We start from the raw sequence: 17,804 nt of genomic DNA, 5'->3' as shown, positions 1-17,804 counted from the left end.
CACTCTGGCTGGCACTGGCCATTCTGGTTGGCATTATTAGTGGGGCACCCTAGTTAGCACTATTATTCAGGGCACTCTTGGTGCTATTAATGAGAACACCTTGGTTGATGATATTAATGGGACACTGGCTGGCATTGGCGATTTTGGTTGGCACTTTAGTGGGTACTATTAATAAGAACACTTTGGTTGATGATATTACTGGGACACTGGCGATTTTGGTTGGCACTTATTAGACAGGGCACTCTGATGGGTACCATTAATGAGAACAATTTTGTTGATTACATTACTGTGTCACTCTGGCTGGCATTGGCCATTCTGGTTGGCAGTATTAGTGGAGCACACTGGTTGGCACTATTAGACAGGGCACTCTGGTGGGTACCATTAATGAGAACATTTTGGTTGATATTACTGGGACATTGGCTGGCGTTGGCGATTTTGGTTGGCACTATTAGACAGGGCACTCTGGTGGGTACCATTAATGAGAAAACTTTGGTTGATTACATTACTGAGACATTCTGGTTGGCACTGGCCATTTTGGTTGGCACTATTAGCAGGATACCCTGGTTGGCACTATTAGGTAGCGCACTCTGGTTGGTACTATTAATAAGGCACTTTTGTTGGTACCATTTTTGAGAACATATTAGTTGATGATAATACGGGGAGCACTCTGGCTGGCACTGCCCATTCTGGTTGGCACTATTAGATAGGGCACTCTATTAATGAGAACACTTTGTTTGGTGATACTATTGGAAGAACTCTGGTTGGCATTTAAGAGGGGGCACCCTTGCTGAACCTTTTGGAGCAGCTGCGGGATTGTCTTATTATGGGGGCATATGTTTGGCACCAGTACTCAGACCCTCTTTCTGGCACTATTAGTGGCTATACTCCGCCTCGGGATACTCCGCTTGCAATACTCAGATCCTTACACTTGCCCATTTTGCTGCTTCCAATACATCAACTTTAAGAGTGGACTATTCACTTGTTCATCTAAAAACAAACCTCCCATTGTAAGAAAACCCCATTTTTAATCCAAGAGATCAGGTCGGTCCATGGCGCCTCTTACCTATGTGCTGCGCGCAGGTGTCACAGTACTCCGCGTACAAGGACTCGAAGCAGTTGCAGCAGTACGGACGGCCTTCTTTCATGATGTATCTCTGACCTCCCAGCACCGTTTCACATTCAAAGCAACAAAAGTGTTTCATGTGCCAGTGCCTCCCCTCCGCTTCTGTACATTCATCTGCAAAAATAATCTAACAGAGGAGAAACGCATGAGACAGACGGCAATTGCTGTACTTAAAGGGCAATACTACCATCTAGTAAAATGAGCATGCACAAGTCAGCGGATGCCTGCACCAGTATGGAGTCATTTTCACCTTTTAATACAACCATTTTAAGTTTTTATTTAGCTTTATAGGATCTTTATTACTTTTTGTGTAAATCCACAAAATTTTCATAAACTAAAATACTACAATTCTAAATGCCTGCTGCCGCCTCCAGAGGGCGCTAGCAACTTTATTGCATACTGGGCTAAGCACCAGAGCTCCCTCTAGTGGTGGCTGCAGGCAGCAAGAATTTAAAGGGAATCTGTCACATTGAACAGTGGCACATTTTAGAGCAGGAGGAACTGGACAGGCTCACATATATATAGTTTGTAGATAAATACTCCATACAACTTTTTCACCTTTTCCCATCAGACTATATGGAATCTTGTACTCCTACTCTATGGAGCGGTTCTAGGAGCTAATCCCACGCCATATGTTGTACAGCCTTTACCTACCTCTAACTCGAACAATCACAGCTCGCTCCGATTGCTTAAATTTAATTTTTTAGGTGCCGCAGTCCTAAAAATTAGGACTGTGGAAATATGGGAAAAATAAAAATTAAATCGGACATGAAGGTACAGGGTTGGGTTGCTGATTACTATGGATTTAGGAGTGTCCAGTGGGTGGTTCCATTCAGTAAATAACATCATTATATAACTGTCAGTCACTAAATAGGACCACCTACTTGACTCCCAAGCAACGAAAGAGCAATAAATTATAAGTAGAGTTAAGCAAAAAAAATTCACAGAACTATGCTATTAGTCCGTGGCCGCCAGACCACCCTCCTACCTGACTTGGGGCAATCCTGGCACCTCTTTTGATCAGTAATTGCAAGGTCATCACAAGAGGCTCAAGGGGTTCTGGAAGGTACAAGGAGGTTTCTTGCATAGTCCTGCTATGTTTTTTTTTTTTCAACTCTAATTACAAGTCACAATTAAAGGGGTTGTCCACCTTAGGGGTCTTTTTTCCCCTGTTACTTAAATGCATGTATTTGGAAAGGGGGGGGGTAAAATAATTTTTGCAATTGGGTTACATAAAAAAAATGTTGCACCCTTTGGCTTTCAATGGCTCTTTGTATTCCTGAACATTCAACTTTAATGTGGTCATGAATTAGCTCAGAAAAAGACAGATAACAGAGCTACAAACCCCGCAAGGGCATCATAGTGGGCTCACTGACAGATTCTTGGATAACTCATTCTGCAGCTAGAAAAAAGGAGGGGGACACCAAGTGCAACAGGGTCTTATCTGGTGGAGAAATTGGTTTAGGAGACTGATCTAGGAATTGCTCACCTTTTGGGGTTGTTTATCCCATAACTGAGGAATTAAAGTATAACAGCTGCCGCAGCACCCTCAGGTCAGGAGATCCCACTGTATAGAGCAATTGGTAGGAGGATAGGAGTAGTAGTCTGTATTCAAGAAATCCGGAGGACAAGATAGGAATTAGACCATGCGGGTTATTATCAACGCGTTTCGAAGTTGGACCAACTTCTTCATCGGGACCACCACTTCTCCTGATGAAGACGTTGGTCCAACTTCAAAACGCTTTGAGGATAAACCACGTGGTCCAATTCTGATCTCGTCTTCCGGATTTCTTGAATACAGCACAGCAGCGCAGACTACTACTCCTATCCTCCTATCAATTGCTCATTCTCCTGCTAGCAATAGAAAAGTGCAACCAAGGGGGCAATAGAAGGCAAACGGTGCAAAATTTTTAATGAAACCCAAAATGCAAAAATGATTTCAAGGCCAAAGTCCATGCATCTACAGTAAGTCAGGAAACAAAACTGTTCCTAAAAATTGGACAACTCCTTTAATATTTTTCTTTTAATCCGCTCTATAAGATGGTGACCACAGATAGGACAGCGAGCTCAATCTGACGGGTTCCCGTTGTCGCCAGTGCTCTGCATCTGAAACATGATAGTCGCCATTCACAATCATGTGACTTTTTTGTGCGCGATGGATTGTCTATCGATTCCTTCTATCTTTATTTATAGACTTTTGTGTTGTGGCTGCTATACTTTACAGCTCTAATAAAAAAAAACCATCACTTTATCATTTCTTTCACTGACGCATTTCGCTTTATGGTAAAACCAAAAAAATCGTCATGAGTGCACGTCCCCAGAGCTGTGAATAATCCGGCTTTATCCTATCCAGGGACAGATTTTGCTGAGCTGTAACATACTGCGGTGAGATAAGACGCCAGCTATTTCTCACCAGCTCACCAGGACATATATCAACTGAAGAATTTCCCAGAACATCTGTATAGACTGTGACCCCCGTGGGCATTCGTACACAATGGAGACCCTTCAACATCGCACCTCCGATCAATACAGACGTCGTGATCGTTGCCGCAGGGAATGGCAGAGACTTTCAATAACTGGAGATTTGTGAAATATGAGTCATGTTTTTTTTTTTTTTTGATGACATGAGTTATTACATGGCTGAGTGAAATGTGCTAGGAACATACTTGACGGACGCTTGGAGACTATAAACTATATAACAAAAAAAACAAATAAAAAAAGACTGAACATTATCTATTCAGGTCTTCTGAAGTTAAATTTTCTAATTTTTTTCTGTTTTTTGGGAAAAGCTCATCTTCCCCATCAGGCCTCCTGAGAAAAATTGCTAAAAACATCCTGTAATTGCGCCCACAAGGGAAAAAAACCCAGACAGAATGAATAGGATTCCTAAAGAAACAGTCTAGGTGAACGTGATACACTGCCCTTTGCTTAGTGCGAGGTCTGAGGGGGAGCAAAGGTTTTGCACTAGGTCTTCGTATTTTGCTGGTTAAATTAGGGTTTTATGCAATTTTTTTTTTTAAATTTTGGAAATTATTTTTTATTTTTCACATCACGATCTCTGTTAAAATAAAAACTTAGAAATCTTCCAGTTTTCAGACTGGTCAATGGGGCTGTTCTAGACTTCTGCTTCCTGTTCTTTCAGGAAATGTACATGCACATTAGCAGCAATAGACAGACTCCGCCCTTCTCTTTTGTACTAAAGCATCTAACGAGCGGGTGCAAAGATTATTGTGAAGAGAGGTAGAGCAGAGTCAGCTGTGACACATGTACCCTTTGTTGGCAAGGGCCCACCAGTAACATATAATCTAAGGACCCACTGTGGAAGATTCATTTTTCTGTAAATATTAAATCAAGCTTATCAGAACTCCTTCACAAGGGCCCATCTAAGAATTCTGCTCGCTGGTGGGCTAGTCTGAGCATGCTCATAGCATAAATGCATGAATGCTGTGGGACCTAGGTTGATGTAGAGAATGGGGACCCTAGTTCCCTGTGTGAATGGAGCAGTAGTGAGCATGTGTGACCATAGTATCATTCAATGTCTGTAGGAGTGGTGGTCGCCCTTCTCACTAACACTCCATTCACTCAGGGGATTTTGTGGTCCCCGTTCTCAGAATTGGCAACGGTGTCAAGAACCGGACCTCCAATGAACATACATCATTCATTTATTATCTATCCTGTAGGTATGACCACAATAGGGATCCTCGATAATCACGAGAACGGAAGTCTCAAGGTCTCCTGTGTGAATAGAGCAGTAGTGAGCATGTACGACCGCGGCACCAATCACTGTTGATAGGACTGGTGGTCGCACATGCTCACTAACACTCCATCCGCACAGAGAATTTTGGGTCCTCTGTTCTCAAAATCAAAATGGGTGTCAGCAACCGGACCTTCAGTGATCATACATTTTTATCTATCACGTCGATATGACTGGGGTCCACTATTGGAACCACCAACGATCACAAGAATGGATGTATCAAACTCTCAAAGACCCGTGTGAATGGAGCAACAATGAGCATGTGCGACCACAGCGCCAACCACTGTCTGTAAAACTGGTGGTCGCACGTGCTCACCACAGCTTCATTCACACAGGGATATTTTGACCCCCTGTTCTCAGCAGCTGGCCCTCCAGTGATCTTACATTTATTATCTATCCTGTCGATAGACGATGACTTTTATTCGACAACTCCCTTTTCAAATTTTTAATTTTTCACTTGTTATTTTTTTTTTACTTTTTATTGATAATAATATTTATGCATTTCACAGTTTTTGTATTTATTTATGAAGTTATGTATTTATTTTTTTTTATCATTATCTGAAGAAAAAGGGGGGGGGGGTGTCCTTCCAAAACGACCTACGAAACTAAAGAGGATGTCTTAAACTTTCCGCCATAGAAATGCAAACCCGCCAGCAAAAACAGGCAACGCATTGCAATGCTACACAGTAAAGCCCGCGCTGATCGCCACTCACCTCGTCGCAGGCTGCACATCGAGGTTTCAAGCACTCGGCGTGATGTCTGCCGCAGTAGATCTTCCCATCTTGATAGAAGTATATAAGGTCGACCAGCAGTTCATTACATATCGTGCACACGAAACACTGCGGATGCCAACAAATGCCGTGCCCGGCCCTTGATGCAAAGACGGCTATGTCGCCTCCATTGATCTGTCCTCCGCACTGCATAAAAAGAGGTGATAGCGCATTATATCATGGTGCTGTAATGCAAAAAAAAAAAATTACCATTTGGTGTCTGGTTTATTTCCTGTAGATTGCCAGCAAAATCCGGAGCCAATTTTGAAGATTCCTCGAACACCCCAGAATCCGACTCAATTTGACGTGATTTTATTTCTCATTACTTAGCCGTACAGGTCATTAATTTGCTCCCAGGGAGGATATTAGATTTTTTTTTTTTTTTGTATCCAGAGCGTCTGCATTCAATAACACAAATTGCTTCGCCTTACGAAGCCGCGCCGAATGTGATGCCTCAGGACTTCAATCGTCCTCAGGGGGCCTGTCCAGCAAAATGCGATAAAGAAGGTCTGAACGGCAACATCTCACACGCCAAGAATATAAGAGGGAGTAAGGTTATTATTAAAAAAAAAATAGCTCTTAAAAAAAAAAAAGGGATTGAGGAATAAAATGGGAGCTGCGACTAAACGCTCCACGGCTCGGCTTGCAAACAGTGCAACAGTAATTAAACCCGTCATAAAAGCCAATGTAAAAACAGCAATTACAGTCATGGCCAAAAGTATTGACACCCCTGCAATTCTGTCAGATAATATTCAGTTTCTTCCTGAAAATGATTGCAAACACAAATTCTTTGGCATTATTATCTTCATTCAATTTGTTTTAAATGAAAAAACGCAAAAGAGAATGAAGCAAAAAGCAAAACATTGATCATTTCACACAAAACTCCAAAAATGGGCCGGACAAAAGTATTGGCACCCTCAGCCTAATACTTGGTTGCACAACCTTTAGCCAAAATAACTGCGACCAACCGCTTCCGGTAACCATCAATGAGTTTCTTACAATGCTCTGCTGGAATTTTAGACCATTCTTCTTTGGCAAACTGCTCCAGGTCCCTGATATTTGAAGGGTGCCTTCTCCAAACTGCCATTTTTAGATCTCTCCACAGGTGTTCTATGGGATTCAGGTCTGGACTCATTGCTGGCCACCTTAGAAGTCTCCAGTGCTTTCTCTCAAACCATTTTCTAGTGCTTTTTGAAGTGTGTTTTGGGATATTGTCCTGCTGGAAGACCCATGACCTCTGAGGTAGACCCAGCTTTCTCACACTGGGCCCTAAATTATGCTGCAAAATTTGATGGTAGTCTTCTGACTTCATAATGCCATGCATACGGTCAAGCAGTCCAGTGCCAGAGGCAGCAAAGCAACCCCAAAACATCAGGGAACCTCCGCCATGTTTGACTGTAGGGACCATGTACTTTTCTTTGAATGACCTTTTTTTCGCCTGTAAACTCTATGTTGATGCTTTTGCCCTAAAAGCTCTACTTTTGTCTCATCTGACTAAAGAACATTCTTCCAAAATGTTTTAGGCTTTTTCAGGTAAGTTTTGGCAAACTCCAGCCTGGCTTTTTTATGTCTCGGGGTAAGAAGTGGAGTCTTCCTGGGTCTCCTACCATACAGTCCCTTTTCATTCAGATGCCGACGGATAGTACGGGTTGACACTGTTGTACCCTCGGACTGCAGGGCAGCTTGAACTTGTTTGGATGTTAGTGGAGGTTCTTTATCCAACATTCGCACAATCTTGCGTTGAAATCTCTTGTCTATTTTTCTTTTCCGGCCACATCTAGGGAGGTTAGCCACAGTGCCATGGGCTTTAAACTTCTTGATGACACTGCGCACGGTAGACACAGGAACATTCAGGTCTTTGGAGATGGACTTGTAGTCTTGAGATTGCTCATGCTTCCTCACAATTTGGTTTCTCAAGTCCTCAGACAGTTCTTTGGTCTTCTTTCTTTTCTCCATGCTCAATGTGGTACACACAAGGACACAGGACAGAGGTTGAGTCAACTTTAATCCGTGTCAACTGGCTGCAAGTGTGATTTAGTTATTGCCAACACCTGTTAGGTGCCACAGGTAAGTTACAGGTGCTGTTAATTACACAAATTAGAGAAGCATCACATGATTTTTCGAACAGTGCCAATACTTTTGTCCACCCTCTTTGTTATGTTTGGTGTGGAATTATATCCAATTTGGCTTTAGGACAATTCTTTTTGTGTCTTTTCATTTAAGACAAATTAAATGAAGATAATAATACCAAAGAATTTGTGTTTGCAATCATTTTCAGGAAGAAACTGAGTATTATCTGACAGAATTGCAGGGGTGTCAATACTTTTGGCCATGACTGTATGTCAGTACTAAAAAAAAAAAAGTAAAATGCTGATGGAGAAAGTGAGGTTGAGGCCGAGAGACCAGCAAGAAATAAAAGCAGATTTACTATGTAATCCCTGCAAGGTTAATGCGTTAATGCAATGCAGAAATTATGCAAATTGCCTTTAATTGTGGACGGAGGCAGCCATCTTTTTTTTTAAAAAAAAATTTTTCCTCTTTAAATTAGAAAAAAATAATATAAGCGGATTATGCGATTTGGAAAGTGTTGAGACATTTTAGTGATGTTCCTCATGTCCCCTCCGGCTCTAATATATGACTTGATAACAAGATTATTATTTTTTCCCATTTAATGTGCAAATTCAACAAAAAAGAAGATTCTAGAAAACCTATATTTATCCCCCCCACAGAATCTCGAGTCTCCTAGCCGGCCTTTTAGCCCTCCTATTTTAGCGGATTGTGGGCATTTTTTCTTAGGCTGCAGTGTCCCTCTATTATTCCTCCTGGAAATGTATGAATACGTAGACCACTGCATTTTACCATTTTCCATCATCAACGCATTGCGTCCATCACAGTCAGCACCGGTCAGACTGAATGTCTGTGGGACGTGCGCCAAAGACTTGGGGTTGGCAGTATCCAATGTTGTAGATGTGTTCATATATACATTTCCCCAGAGTAACAGCAAAGGAACAACACAAAGGAAGTATTTTTTCAAACAAACTTATTAGAAGATTTCACAGTTAAAGGGGCAGGCCAGGACTTTAGCATGGATGGCCTATCCTTAGGGTAGGTCATCATTGTTGGGTTAGTTGGGGTGCGACACCTGGCAACCCCCTGCTGATTAGCTGTTCCTGGTGTCAGCCGAAACTTCTCAGCTGTGGAGCTGCACAGCACAGTCAATGGAATAGTGGCCGCGGCCGGGTACTGCACCATCTGACCGCCATTGATTTGAATAGGTGACGGATGCTTGTACCCGGCCATGGCCACTATACAGTCAATAAAGCTGTGCTGCGCAGCTCCGAAACTAAGCAGTTCCAGACGCCAACACCAAGAACAGCTGTTCGGCGGTAGTGCCGGGTGTCACACCCTTACCGATCAGACGTTGATGAACTATCCTAAGGATAGGCCACTAGTCCTAAAGTTCCGGACAAGCCCTTTAACAATAGCTACTGTCTGTCCCACTTTTTTTGTACAGGGAGAGCTTGCTCTTTGCCCAGCTGGTCCATTTACATTGGTGGGCAATTGTCAGACATGAGTTCTCATTTCCGATCATTTACCAGGGTAAGCAGTGATCAATGACCAACATAATGTTCATTCATCTTTCACAAGGACCTTAACATCAATGTTGTCGGCAGCCCAATACCCGACGTACTGAACAAACACTTTAGAGAAAATTTGTCCTTATACAGCTTACATAGCCTCGTGTAAAGGACCTTTAGGCCACTTTCACACTTCAGGCTTTCGGTATCGGGCATGGTGCGGCAAAAAACCGGACTACCGGATCCGGACGCAGACGCAGACACCGGATCCTTCTTTCTGCCGGATATATTCCTGGCAGAGAAGGTTTCCGGGCATGCGCAGTGTGAAAATCCGGTCCGGCGTTGGGAAAAAACGTTGCATGCAACGTTTTATTTCAGACGCCGGACCGGCTATTTTTTACGGATCCAGAAAAAAACGGACGCGCCGCATTGTCATCCGGAGCAATGCGACAGCAATGAAACAGCACGGGGAAAAAGCCGGATCTGGTCCTAACAGGCGCCGGATCCGGCAGTCCGGTTTTTCGCCGCACCATGCCGGATACCGAAAGCCTGAAGTGTGAAAGTGGCCTAAAGAGGACCTGTCTCTAGGTGAACAGTAGCCAGCTTTTGTTCTTATTCAATTCCCGCTGCTCCCAAGAGTAATTCTTTTTTTTCTTTTAAATCTGACATACAGTTCTAGCGACATGGTCCTTTTTATTTAGTGTTAATTTCTGTTGTCTTTATAAAGGTGGAACGTGGCTCACAAGGTCCTCTTGGGCGTGTCTTTAGGCTGCTCTGCATAATTACTCTGAGCCACGCCCACATAATTACCTATAAACCACACCCCTTTCATAAAGACCATTAAAAAACTGTACCAAATAAAAAGGTTAATTTCTCTAACTGCATGGTAGATTTTAAAAAAATATATAATTAGAACACTCTGGGGAATAAAATAAGTGTAAAGCTCACCACTCTGATCTGGCTGAAGGTCCCTTTTATACAAGCATTGATTGCTACATCATCGATTTGCATTAGTCATGGGCAGAACTTAACCCGTGTAAGACTCAGGTTAAATAGTCTAACAAAAAATTAGGGATTGTATTGCTACGTGAGTGGAAAATTGCAGAAATCACTCCAGTGTAAAATTACGATGGAAGCACTACCACACCTTTTGAAGCCTTCATCAGGAGGTCTATAGGGCGGACCTTGCTACAATGTGGCTGTCAGATAACTCATCTTGCAAGTCTAGGATCCCTTGAGTGTTATCAGACATTCTGCTACTGGGGCAACATTTGATATAATCTACAGCCTTAACTCAATGCCTTTTCTCCAGATGACAGACCCACATAAAAGCCGCACAGTGAAGAATATTGGAGATATAATTTCATGACAATTCTATTTGTCCTGGGAATATAACACCCTCTTTCCTATGTCCAGCAATCACTCAGCAGGAAGTTCAATACTCTCCAAGTCTCAAGGAGAAAATTGGCACATAGCTCAGTAGGGGGGGGGGTCAAGCCTCGAAAGGCTGTGAGTGACAGGTCTCGCAGCTTGAGCCAGCTCAGAGCAAGAAAAAGGCTAAATATAGAGTCATGCTGAAGCTGCCAAAGAACATTCTAGAAACATAATTCCATAAGGCGTTATGGAGATACTATATGTCCTAACCGCACATTGCGTATATTTACTAGATCTCCAGTACATGGCAAATGCCCTCCTGGGTCTTGGTCCATTCTAGCACCCCAGGGAGGGGAGGTACATAGAATGGCCAGTAGGAAACAGATCAAAAAGATGCATTTAATCTTAATGCGTAGCAGGTGCCCGGCCGGATCCGATGGCACCAAAACCGCCTCCCTAGGATTGTCCATTAAAGAGTTATGACTCATCCTTAGGCTTTGGAATTTTTAGCTGCTAAAGGCAAGGGGAGTGGATTTGGGTTGAGCCCAGAGGGCAGGAGGGGGTGACCCAAAGGGGATAAAGGCTAGTGTAAGGTCATGTTGTCTCTGTCTCGGTTATGCTTGCTGTTCCCTTTGAAATTAGGGGTGTGTCAAGTAATGTGCTGTGAAGGACCTAGGACCCCCTATCAGCCCATGCCTCCTGCGGCCCAGCACCCACATGGTCGAACATCAACCCGGTAAGTGACATGATCCGTCTGCTTACATCTTTTGTCCTATAACTATTGTATTTGCATATCTGACCATTGTATATGTATAACCATCCTGTATATAGAGCATTGTCTAGTGTGCCCTTAAGGTGATCATACAATTTAACTTTGGGCTGCTCTTTTTATCTTGATCCATGAATTCACACATCAATTTCTCGGTTTAACATTCTATGCTACCAGGGCTGGTTTCTGGCCCGATATAATCCTGTTAACAGACCGGACATGTGACATGATTCATCTGCTTACATCATTTGTCTTACAACTATTGTATTTGCATATCTGACCATTGTATATGTATAACCATCTGGTATATAGTGTTTTGTCTAGTGTGCCCTTAAGGCGATCATATACGGTAATTTAACCTTGGACTGCTCTTTTATCTCGATCCATGAATCCACACATCCATTTCTCGGTTTAACATTCTATGCTTCCGGGGCTGGTTTCTGGCCTGATATAATACCGTTAACAGACCAGACTTACAGGTGCTTCTCACAAAATTAAAATATGATCAAAAAGTTAATTTATTTCAGTTCTTCAATACAAAAAGTGAAACTCATATATTATATAGAGTCATTACACTCAGAGTGAACTACTTCAAGTGTTTATTTCTATTAATGTTTGGTGATAGGCTGCGCTGGTTGCATGAAGGATACACGGCGGCACAAGTGTGCTGGAGCAGCAGAGGACTGAATAAGTGAGCAATATTCATTTTCTTAAAATTTATTTTAACACTATTTCTGCTTTGAGCCCGTTTAGTAAAAATTTTAGACAAGCACTTTAAATTATTAAAAAAATATATTAAGCCCCCCCCCCCCTTAATTAGTTATTTTATCTGACAAATGCAAATACTGGTCAATAGCCAAACTCTTTACCTGCTCACATATGGCCCCTGTCATGGTCACCGGGAAGGGCCGGACATTCCCTCGCCCCAGATTCTCTCGTTTTCTTTGGTTGCTGAACAGCTTGAGCTCCCTCTTCTCTTCTTCATCCAGGGAATTGCAGTAGCGGACCTGCAAGGAGAAAAAACAAAAATCAGCTCTGCAACATTCTGCAATTATATGAGTCACTGAACGTCAAAGACTTTTTAAGGTCATTCCTAAAAACGATCTTTTAAAAGGGAAGACAGAAATTAAACAGTAAAGTCTAAAATATGAGCAGTTACAAAGAGCGCCTCTCTCTCTCTCTCTCTGGAGAACCTGCCGTGTCCAGAATTACAGCAACCACCCTCTGATCTAAATGGACTTTGTGCAATACTTAATTTGTCCTGCGGAGGCACTGTAGGAAAACACATTGCCTGATCGCTGCTTTATAGCTGATCGCTGGAGGTTCTAGTGAGTGGACAATGTGATCCTCCGATAACCAAATGACTTTAATAAGTGGTCATTGTCCAACACGGGGACCCCTTTATTAAAAAAAAAAAAAAAAAAAAAAAAAAAACACAGTACAACATCTGCCACAGGTTACATATGGTATTGAGGATCACACCCTGTCCACGTCAGTGTAGCTGAGCTGCAATGCCATATATAATCCGTTAGGACAAATATTTATTAAAAGGGTTGTCCAAAAAATGTACAAAAGTCTAAGGCCTGTTTCATACTTCCGTTTTTTGTCGTCAGTCAAAATCCACCAATTTTAGAAAAAAATGGATCCGCCAAAAAGGGGCGGATCCGTTTTTTCCCCATTAGACTTACATTAGTGGCGGATTTTGACTGACGGTCGTCCGTCCCACCCGTTTTTTGACGGATCCGCCAAGATTTTAGCGGCTCCCGGGCGGATGAGACGGACAATGCAACGTTTTTTTTCCTTGACGTTCCGCTCATTTTAAGTGCGCATGCCCGGAAGCTTTACTCCGGGAAGCATTTTAACCATGAAATGCCGTTTCGGGAGCAGCAGCAGCGGCGTCTCTCTCTCTCTCCTGTTCCAGGCTGCGCTGCTAAATTTGCTGTACTTTTCATCTTCGGCGGATCCGACCTATTTAGCGTCCGCTGACAGCCGTATGTCACGGCCCGGAGGCCGATCCGTAATTTTCGTTTTTGGCGGATGTCAGCTGTCCGCCAACAACAGAAGTGTGAAACAGGCCTAATAAAGACAAAGAATATGGTAAAATAAAGAAATAAATTACACTCCCATGCTAATTACCTTGGTGCCTCAGCACTACTGCTCTGGTGGTCCGTTGATCTTGTCGATTTGTCCGGCAGTTCCGTTCATGTGCACGTGACCACTGCAGCCAATCGCTGTCCCTCAGTGGTCTCGTGCTGAGGACAGTGATTGGCTGCACCAGACACATTTGCAAATATGGCACATCGTCACTGCAGATCAACTTATCCAGACCCAAGGGGACAATGGAGCGGAGATGGATTTACCAGGTGAATAGAAGTTATTTTGTAATTTTATCAAATTTCCTGGACTTAGCAATTTCATAAAGAAAAAAAAATCCAGGACAATCCCTTTAATTCAGAAAGTTGTACACCGCAGCGTTTTTATTTATGTATCTTATTTCGTATAACAGGGCAGCGTGCCTAAACCAATAGGGGATGAATCTAACTCCAATCTGTGTCGAGACACTAAGAATTGAAAGTGAAGCTATGAGAAGACATTACGCCGACTCTTACCGCTGAGAAAATGTCATACTAACATTTTCCAGATAGACCCTGTGGCTGGAGTGCAGCATCCTGCTGCTTACAGCCAATATCATATTTAAACCCATCGTTCGCTTTGGGCATTTCCTCAAGAAGCAAGAATTGCATCCAAAGACACAAAAGCAAGCGCCGCGCACAAATAACCAATCAGGTGGAACAATTCACCTCTAAGGAGGCCACCAAACTGGCAATGTGATAGGATGGGCAAGTGAATATAACACAGGGGTCCATTAAGTTCTTGGGCCACTGCTCATTCAGCCTAGAGCGATTTCTTTCAATCCTCCACATACAAATGCACACTCCGCTCAGCTGATCATGCATGTGTTCTGGAGAGAAAGGAGTAAACCACTGCCAGACATCTTTGGCGGTAGAGTATCTTCACTACAAAAAAGAATCTGGCACTGAAATTCAACATGCTCAATCCTCCTTCCTCATGGTATCATCTGACGGGTAAAAGTCAGGATGTCCCCATTGGCTGGTCTGAAATGAACAGGTTCAACCGTCATTGATCAGAGGTGTACGGACAATTTGAAGGTGCTACCCAACGAAGATAAGTTATTATTAGAGATGAGGGGATAGAATCGCGGAACCCCGGTCAAAGGACCAGGTCGGTGTTCTCTGGCAGTGGTCAGGAGCTGCGTAATTTTCCCTAGCTTCCAGATTTCTCGGCATGGCTTGGCATCATTTGTGTAGCACATTGGTGACATCTCTCCAGCCCAGTTTATTGTAGGACGAGCCTGGGATCACAGAGGGTAAGGAAATTAAAGCGGCTACTGTCCATAGCCAAAGAGTACAGACCTGGAGGCTGGAGAATGGATTGGGGTTGCGCAAAGTGATCCGCTCATCTCTAGTTATCACCTATCTGCAGGATAGGTGATAAATTATAAATGGGTTGGAGCTGCACCGATCGGCAGTACAGCGCACTAATTCTCTATGGGGATGCCAGAAAATTCCAAAGGCAGCGCTCGACAGGGAATAAAATGATTGGTGGTTGAGAATGTGCACTGCTGCTCCATTTTGTTTGTTGATCGGGGTGAATCCAAATGGTCTACCGATTTATAAATCACCTATTCAGTGGATAGGTGATACGATAACTTATTTTTGCCAGACAATCCTTTTGAGTCACGTCTTTGCATTCTCCCTAAAAGTAGGGTCACACAACAGTTTTGTTGACATCTGAGAATAAAGGTCCGATTATTCTGATCAGAGTTTGATCTTAGTGGCATCAGTTTTTATTGGACTAGGAGATACAATAAAAAATAAAGGTTTTCCACATTCTCATTTTTAATCAGTCCATGAAAGTTGCACCACACTCGGATGTCATCGGAATGCGGTCCAATTATTTATTTTTTTTCTTTTTCTTACAGACCCATAGACTTACATTGACGATTTTGATCCGACACTTGAATCAAAATCGGACAAGTTTTTTCCATGGAACACTCGGTACAAGGAAAATATTGGCCATGTACACAACCCCAAAGACGGTCATAGGTACGAGTGCTATCCGTGAAAACCACAGATGGCACTCGTCCGAGAAAATCGACCCTAACACTGATGCTAGCGAACAAGCGAGATTAAATTGGAGGTTCATTATATCAAAGAAGATTAAAAAAATAAAGAAAAAAAATTGCATGCCGTTATCTCAAAAAGTAATATTATATATTTAAACTGTACTTGGACTCCCTTCCCCAAAAAATGACATTCTAGACTGTTAAAAATTGCCAATGGCACTTTAAGTGCTCCAACAGGTGGGACCATAAGTAAGGAAGCTTGATTGACATGTTCTTGTGTAGAGACCATGAAGGAATCTTACCCGTGGAGCAACATCAAAGGGATGATGCTTGTAACCATTTGCCGGTGGAAGCCAGATACATGGGTTTATGTAACACAAGTCTGGTCTAGTTAGTGACATGGAAAAGCCCCCAGGACCTTTATTTCATCTGGAGAACATGGCTTGGTCATCCAAACGAAAATGTACCAGGAGCCCATAATCTGTGTATGAGGCCTCCAAACCCTCTAGTCTTGTAAAGGAAGATGGTAGGAAAATTGGAGAAACTCTCCCTAAAACTGGATGTCCAATATTTGGTGGAGTTACTCTTTTGGCAAAGACTGAACAATGACTCACAGTGTAGAACGGCTGAAGTGCATCATATTGAAGGGATTGAGGTTATTTTGGAGGTTCTAGCTCTCATTAAGAAGATCCAGTTCAAATAATTCAATATGGGGAAATAGCTTAGTTACTCACCGATAACGGTGTTTCTCGGAACCCATGACAGCACCACGGAGAGTAGGGGTGCGCCCATCAAGGACAGGAACTTACAGATAATAAGGCGGTACCTCTCCTCCGCCCCCAGTTGGTTACAGAGCATCAGAGGGTCTCCCGGTTAGTTAACAACAAAAGTATATACATAACATTATAATATTGCATTTTATAGAGAAGCACCATGTCTAACGAAAACACTCTACACACATTAAGCCGTGCTCACCGCACACGTGCAGGGGGGGGAATAAGCGGGTGCTGTCATGGGTTCCGAGAAACACCATTATCGGTGAGTAACTAAGCTATTCTCTCTCACCGATGACAGCACCACAGAGAGAATTTTAGAGATTGGTAGCTTAGGGAGGGACCACCGCCTGAAGGACCCTTCTCCCGAAGGTCAGGTCAGGTCAGACGTAGAGGCTAGATCTAAACGATAGTGTCTGAAAAAGGTGGAAGGTGTTGACCAGGTGGCCGACTTACAGATCTGTTCTATCGATACCTCTGATTTTTCTGCCCATGAGGTCGCTATTGCCCTTGTAGAGTGAGCTTTTAAACCCTCCGGGATGGTATTCCCGCTGGATGGGGGCAATCGCATCCCTTATCCACCTTGCTAGGGTACTCTTGGATGCCTTGAGTCCTTCCGAGGTCCCTAGAAACACACAAAGAGAGACCCTTCCTTCCTACATCCCTTGGTGGCCTCTAAGCACTGAACTAGGCACCTCTTTACGTCTAGGGTGTGGAATCTCTCCTCTCCCCTATTCCTGGGATTTGGGCGGAAGGAAGGAAGGACTACTTCTTGGGACCTATGGAAGTGTGACGCTACCTTTGGTAGATATGCCGGGTCAGTTTCAATATGACTCTATCATCTAGGATTTTAGTGAATGGTGGTATCGCTGAGAGAGCCTGAATATCGCTCACTCTGCGAGCGGATGTTAGGGCCACTAAAAGTACAGTCTTTAATGATAGGGTTTTTAAGGGTGCTGACTGGATGGGTTCGAATGGGGGCCCTGTTAGTGCCGACAATACTAGGTTTAGATCCCATGACGGTAATTTTTGGGTGATTATTGGTCTAGACCTGGCTGCGGCCCTAATAAACCGTGTTACCCATGGGTTGTCTGCCACATCCTGGTTATACAGGGCACCTAGGGCCGCTATCTGTACCTTCAATGTATTAGTCGCCAGCCCCTGTTCTAACCACTTTTGCAGGAATTCAAGAATTTTATCAATCTGGATTCCATCCTACACTCTTGCCCCCGAGCTAGACAGAAATTTCTTCCAAGTTCTCCCATAAGCTCTGGTTGTGATCGGTTTCCTACTCTTTTGTAGCGTGGAAACCAGGTTTTCTGAGAACCCCCTCTCCCTCAGCAGTTCCCTTTCAAATTCCATGCTGTTAAATGGAGGTTCACTGCTCGAGGGTGTAACACGCGACCTTGGGACAGAAGGTCCGGGAGATCTGGTAGAACCCAGGGGTCGGTTATTGACAGTATTCTCAACCAGGAGAACCAGGTTCTTTTTGGCCAAAAGGGGGCTATTAGTATCA

General features: G+C 43.3%; 1 protein-coding gene across 3 annotated transcripts in view; it reads right to left on the bottom strand.

Annotated features, from left to right (window-relative positions):
* Positions 1-17,804, bottom strand: part of PRICKLE2 (prickle planar cell polarity protein 2) — a 280,528-nt gene that overhangs the window by 23,118 nt on the left and 239,606 nt on the right. For all 3 annotated transcript variants that reach the window (XM_073569766.1, XM_073569768.1, XM_073569767.1), the window contains 3 exons: positions 12,238-12,375; positions 5,591-5,794; positions 1,064-1,250 (listed from right to left, as the gene is read on the bottom strand). In XM_073569766.1, the coding sequence (XP_073425867.1) occupies positions 1,064-1,250; positions 5,591-5,794; positions 12,238-12,375 (529 nt within the window). The remainder of the gene's footprint in view (positions 1-1,063; positions 1,251-5,590; positions 5,795-12,237; positions 12,376-17,804) is intronic.

Source organism: Dendrobates tinctorius, unplaced genomic scaffold (assembly GCF_039654945.1).
Source record: "Dendrobates tinctorius isolate UK_male_01 unplaced genomic scaffold, ASM3965494v1 ptg000027l, whole genome shotgun sequence".
Taxonomy (NCBI): domain Eukaryota; kingdom Metazoa; phylum Chordata; class Amphibia; order Anura; family Dendrobatidae; genus Dendrobates; species Dendrobates tinctorius.
The sequence above is the reverse complement of the archived record's forward strand: the minus strand, read 5'-3'. Positions and strand labels throughout refer to the sequence as shown.